The sequence below is a fragment of the Pygoscelis adeliae genome, unplaced genomic scaffold, assembly GCF_000699105.1.
Source record: "Pygoscelis adeliae isolate BGI_AS28 unplaced genomic scaffold, ASM69910v1 Scaffold718, whole genome shotgun sequence".
Taxonomy (NCBI): Eukaryota; Metazoa; Chordata; class Aves; order Sphenisciformes; family Spheniscidae; genus Pygoscelis; species Pygoscelis adeliae.
The window spans coordinates 288781-295113 of record NW_008825299.1 but is presented as its reverse complement, the minus strand read 5'-3'; the positions used below and the strand labels follow the sequence as shown (position 1 = coordinate 295113).

The 6333-nt window shown below is 54.2% G+C and overlaps 1 protein-coding gene across 1 annotated transcript; it reads right to left on the bottom strand.

The window, feature by feature from the left end:
* Positions 1–4711: 4711 nt before the first annotated feature.
* On the bottom strand, positions 4712–5335 carry LOC103921927 (histone H2B-like). The gene is made up of 2 exons (XM_009329975.1): positions 5198–5335; positions 4712–4960 (listed from the first exon to the last, which is right to left on the bottom strand). Exons 1-2 carry the CDS (start codon positions 5333–5335, stop codon positions 4712–4714), a joined length of 387 nt encoding a protein of 128 aa, XP_009328250.1.
* Between the last annotated feature and the right edge of the window lie 998 nt (positions 5336–6333).

The following is a 6333-nucleotide window of genomic DNA, read 5'->3' as shown; positions in this document are numbered from 1 at the left end:
TGAAAAAATAGAGAAGAGGGAACGGCATACGTTACCCACTCACAAATGGTTAATGCTGGGGAGGCCCATGGTAGCCACTTACCAGCAGTGAAATTGTAGAAAGGAGGAAGGTGACCCAACTAACGAAATAGAAGAAGAAATATCAGAGGAAACTAAGAAAGAAGAAATGAAGTATCAATATAATTTATCAAAAGCAAAACTCATGCTTTTAAAGGGAGACCAGGCAGATGATTAGTTAAGGCATCAGAGAACATCATTCAGAGAAATCCCTGTGTTTAAATGATCTATTTTGTCCTCAGTTTCACCCTTCCATCTCAGGGAGAAGCCAGGTTGCAGGGAAGTCTCTGCCTAGTCTCCGGTGTGCTCCAGAGATGTGATTTTGATGTGTCCAGACCCACCTGGGTGAACTTTAAGGCTGACGTCCTGGCTGAACTCAAATACACACTGGCTGCCATCACGTGCACTAGAAGCGCATGTCCCTGCGCTGGGCAGAGCTGCACGGCCCGAGCTCACCCCCACTGGCAGCCAAGCCAGCCAGGTTTGGGTGGATTCAAGCAAGCGGGGGCAGGCAGGGATGCTGGAGCCCCCACGACCCCTCATCTGGGCACCGCAGGGATGGGGGACGTGGGTGCCCTGGCTGCTCCTGGCTCCCGTCTCTTTTGCACGGGCAGAGGTGCATCAAGCCACAGCCCTATTGCTGTCCCCAGCAACCTGCTGCCCACGGCACGGCTCTTTGCCGGTGCCTGGAGCAGGCACACGACCGACACGCAACTCCCACACTGACTCGCTCCAGCTCCCTGCGCCCAAAGAAACCACAGCCCCAATCCTGCCCCACTTTTTTTCTGTGATGAGCTTAAACGCAACCAAATATCTAAAGGCAAACCATCAGATGGCTTTGATTCCCTGGCAGGCTTCCTGCTCAGGCACAGGGATGTGCTCCGAAGCCGATTTTCAGTTCATCGTCTTGCAGCACCCCGGTGAGGGGAAGCGTGCTCGTCCCTCCTTGAACGTGGGACAAGAGGAAAGAACTTTTAACAGCTTTTCCCCGTCCTTTCACACTGTGCTACGCTGGAGTGCGAAGCAGCCCCACTGCTTGTTTTTCATAAGCTGTTTGCTGCCGAATTTAGGATTGTCTACTTAAAAGTCTCCAGCCGGAGCTGTAAAACCCACAGCTGTGTTTTGCAGATGAGAGTCTTGGGTTGGTTTCAGATCTTGTTTTTGGAAAGGCCGCCGCGATCCTGAGCAAAGGCACGAGTCCATCCTTTAGAGTAGCGAACCATGAGAGCCGTGGTCCTCCTTCAGAGCTCTTGAAGGACAGAAGTCTTTCTCTGTTAATTTGGGATCTGCAGACTGAAAAAAGCACCTCTTGTGTTTAAAGCACCTCTTGTGTTTAACCCTTCCATTTCTTCAGTCTGTCTAGGTTTCTATCACCAACATAGTTTAAAAAAAAAATAGAAGGCACTATCAAAAAAACCATCCTGAAAAGCCCTTTCAGGTGCAGTTACTTGGGGGTTCATCCTCCTGCTTCCACCAAAGCTGCTTTTTGGGATGACAGAGAGGATTTTTAAAGGGTGTCCACGTGCTGCATGCAGCCTCAATGGGGCACTTTCCTGCTAGGAATAAATCATTGCTTTCCATTTTTGAATCAAGGCTTCACATCCGGATGTTTCCCCATTAATATGTTGGAGGGAGGAAGTTGAAATTGAGAACAGAGAGTGCAATTGGGGAAGAAATAACAAATATGGACTTTTATGTGTAGCTGCTGTGGTCTGGTACAGGGGGACCGTGCCCGTGCTTGGGGGTGAACGTGTGCCAGGGGCTGCCCGTACATGAGAAACTGCTGCTGCCACCGGATCAGTGGAGCACTTTTCCCTCTTCCCCCAAACCGGACCCTCTAGAAGATTTTTTGGGAAGTCACTTGATTCACCTTGTGCTTCAGGTCCCTATTTCTAATGCAAGAACTCTCAATTCCAAAAGCAGGGTGGACTATAAGGAGAAAAATAGATGGAAAATAAGGGGAAAATAAAGAGACTGAAGCATGGTTCCTAAAGAGCTGAGGATCCACTAAGTCAGTGGTGAGGCTGAGTAAGATCAAGTGCTAGATGCAGAGCCGCACTGCAGACACCATCCTGGTGCAGAGCTCCTCGTGCCGCTCTGGCTCTCCCCAGGATGAAGCTGCCTTGACATCAGCATCTTGTAGCTGTATCTGCATCAGGGGACAGCGTAGCTGCATCGGTGTGAATGACTTTGCTGGAGAAGGGTCCAAGTTTCTATAGATTGGGGCCAAAAAGAAATGAGATGAGCAGGGCACCCAAGCACTAAACAGCAAAGGTGGTGGAAACTAGGGGCCTGGGTGAGGAATCATTAGCTCTAGCTGCTCAAGACTCTAGTAATTATATCTGCTCCCAGATCACGCTGGAGCACAGCTCCACGCAGGAGAGTCTTTGCTTGAGAGGAGATTTGGAAGGACATTTGCTCCAAGGACAAAGCAATTTGAGCAGGGATTTGCACAGGGATTTGAACACCACTGTGGCGAACACTGACCTTAATGCAACAGCCAGAGGCACTGGTAGCACATCTGAAAAATTTCCAAGGGTGATTGGAGTATTGCAATAATTTCCAGTTGGTGCCTATCTTCAATCCACCTCTTGCACGAAGTCCCCACCGAGGTAGAGCAGCTGAGCCGCTTTGGCCTCGGGTGTATTCACACTGGGTCACATTTTGGCTCTCTAGAGCCCAGGTGAGCTATAGGCTTTCAGGCAGGAAAAGACAATGTTGATAACATCTGCTCTCCTGACCTGCCCTGGCCAAGAACCTCCCCTGGTGATTTCTCCTAGCAGCTCCTCTGCTCCAGCTGCTTTCTTTTAGAGAGCTGGCAATGGCTCTAGGCTCAGTTTTACTTCTAGGCAGGAGTGATCATCTGCACAATTACCGGAGGGGTTAAAAAAAGTTAAACAGCAGTGCTGCAGAAGAGCGACTCCATGTGTCAGCATGACACTGACTGCAGTCTGCAAGGCATCAGAAACTCTTCAGCAGCAGCCAGGGCCCCAGATACGTAAATACAGCAGGAGAGAAGAAAGAGAGCAAGTGGTTTGGGCTGCCTGCAGGGACAAGAAGCAGTAAGTGAACATTCAGCTCAGTTTTTCCTCGCTGTAATACAAGAGAAACACCCTGGCAGGGGATGATGAAGCTCTGAGCCAGATGGTATCACAAGGGTGTGGAACCCTCCTCCTCTTCCTCCCTTGAGCTTTTGGGGCAGATTGAATAGACCTTGGCCAGGAATGCTGTAGGTCAAGTCAGCATTGCCTGGGGCTGTGGGACAGCCTGGGTGTTTTCTCAAGGTTACCTGCAGCTCTTTCTTCTACAAGAGCTAGGACTTTCCTCTAGGAGTTGACCCCAGATCCATGAATTGGAGCAAACCATATTCAACCAAAAGAATCAGGGCTGCTAGAACAAGGGTTGGGGCAAGCTGAAGCCTCTCAGCATAGGGATGACGATGAGGCAGTGCATCACATGCAGCAGAGACAGCATTTGGGGCATCAAAACTCAACCTTCTCCAGGGCAGCAGCTCCTGAACCCTCAGTCCTTGGGCAGGACTTGCCCCTTGAAGGCAACCGTTATCCTGATATTTACTATGGCAGCAGCCAAAGGCCATCGGTAGGTGACAGTCCACCATGCTACACAGCTCTAGATACACACAGGAGAATGGAGAGAGCAAACAGGAGCAGCTTGGGGACACAGGCAGAGCTACCACCAGCCATAACCATGAGCTGCTTTACGCCAGTGACACCCGCTACCGTGTCTGCCACCACATGGTCCAGCAAGTCCCCCCAAATGCTGATGGTGGCCCACCAGCCGAGGCAGCCGCAGGTGGTGGCTCAGAGGCAGGCAGACCTGTCAGCACCTCCCACTGCAAACCCACTGAAGAGGCATTTCACAACCTTCAGCTCATGCCAGCATCACGAGGTGACGAGGGCCAGATCCCTCTGGAAGGATCCGTCCCTTTTCCAGCCTCCTGCCCCCTCCAGCCTCAACAGCCGGAAAGGCTGATGCAGGGAGGTTGTTCCAGTACTGCCAGGAGCTGGTGGCACTTAGCTGGGACTGAGAACCCCTACACGGGAAGGCGGGTGGCCAGGCACTGCCAGGCACCCCAACCATCCCCATGGCTGGATTTGAAGCTGCGGGCAGGAGGTGGAGAACCTGGAGACATCCCTGTGCCTGGGGAGACCGGCATGTGAAAGGGCTACATGGAGAGCCTGGAAACAAGTCACTCAGTGCCACCACCTAACGCAGCATCTCCAGGGGATGCTGCTGCTCTCCAAGCTTGACATTCCAGGAGTTGGAATAATGATCACCTTTCCTCCTCTCCCCTTTCTCGGCCAAATCTGGTGCAAAGCGGTGTCCAGCTGCCCAACAGCCCCCGGGCAGCCTGGGCTGTCGGAGCAAAGAAGCTTCTCTGGCCGGGCAGCGCCCTTTGGACCTCCGGGGACCATTCGCCCGCCGACAGGGCTGCCCCACAAATATTTATCAAGGTGCGTGTGTGCGAGCACCCTCCCTCCTGCACCCCTTCCTGGGGCACGCAGCCAACCAGACCCACGGTGGTCCAAGCCCAGCTGCTGCTCTCAGTGCTGGCAGCTGCCAGCCCAGGTAGGAGGCTCCATTAAACAATGCTAATAAATACTTTATTTACCAAAACCACATTAAAATACACCTAAGACTGTCCCATCTTGCCATGTCCCTTCAGTAGCGGCTCACAGCTTGAGGATCCTGGAGGAGGCTTGGAGAGTTCACGCAGCAGCACCAGCTTCATGGCCAGCAGGACTTCCCGGTGGCCTAGGTGGCTTCTTCTGCCGCAGCGGGAGAGCCGGGCAGCTTCCAGCGCCACGTCCCTGAGCAGCCGGGGGCTGCCCAGCCAGGCAAGGGTGGCAGCCACGAGGCAGGAGGCTCCAGTGGACCACGTCTGCAGGGAGAGCAACCATCAGAACATCAGCACAGCCATCCGTGAGATGGCATGGCTCAAGGAGCTGCCTGCAGGCACGGGTCAGGCAAAGCTCCCCCAGCCCCATCCACCACACCTCCATTTTAAGTCAAAAACTTCCAGATTCAGCTAACACGTGAGCATCCAGGCTTGGATACGCAGATGACCAAGATGAACTTGGAAAGCAGGTGGTTGCACCCAAGACCAGTCAGGACATACCTGGTTTAGGAGCTTGTGGATGTAGGTGGAATAAGCCACCTTCTTCTTCTGCCTGCGGGGACGGAGGCAGAGGAGGCTTTGCCAGGCACGCCCAGTCGCTGCCTTCTTCCTCGGGAGGGCGGGGGGGCCAGGATCCATCACTGCTGCTGCTGCCCACACACAATGCTGGTTTAACACGCGCTTGCTGCAGCCCTGACACCTCTCTGCTGAGAGGGAGCAGAGCGCGAGCCCCAGCAGCAGGACGCTGCCTTCACACCGGGCACCCCCACCTTTCCCTGCAGTCCCCAGGGCACTTGCAGGCATTTCATTAGCATATGCAAATTAGGCACTTGCAATAACAAAAAATATTCAGCATGTTGCATAAAACAAAACCAGAAAACATCCTCCCACAGAGCCAAACGCACCAGAAAAGCAGAGCACAAATAAGGTGTTTTGGGGTATTTCTTTTCACCTCCAAGAGCTCCCCCAGCCCCGTCCTCCCCCAGGAGCAGGCTGGAGCCGCTGCCTATAACCAGGGGGGCTCATTGCTTTCAGGTGGGGGCTGCAGCCCACCGGGACCCACCGGGCTGCGGGGAGAGGGATGGGGACAAGGACAGGGACAGGCATGGCCACGCCGCCTCGCACCCGCACCCCCCGGCTCCTACACCCAAACCAGCAATACTCACCCAAAAATGCTCTTTCGGGTGAGGCTGTGCCTGCTCCCAGGTCCCCCCCTGCCCTTGTTGCCCTAATTAGTGTCATTAATCTCATTAGCCCGAGGCGGCTGGTTCTGTGGTGGTACCAGACCTCGGGGCGCCCTGCTGTTCCTGTGGGATTTTTTGCATGGTTTTATTCTGTATTTATTTGGGGGATTTGGGGGGTTCTGTAAGTGCCAGTGAGCAGGGCCTGGGAGGGCACCCAGGGGTGCTGGGGGCAGGATCTGGCCCTGCATGGTGGGGTCCTGGGGTGGCTGGGTGTCCCCTGATTTGCAGGATCTAGCCCTGTCCACTGGGATCCCAGGGTGGGGGGTTCCCCTGGGTGCAGGATCTGGCCCTGCACTTTGGGGTGGGGGTTCCCCTGGGTGCAGGATCTGCCCGATGGGGTCCTGGGGTGGGGGTTCCCCTGGGTGCAGGATCTGCCCGACGGGGTCCTGGGGT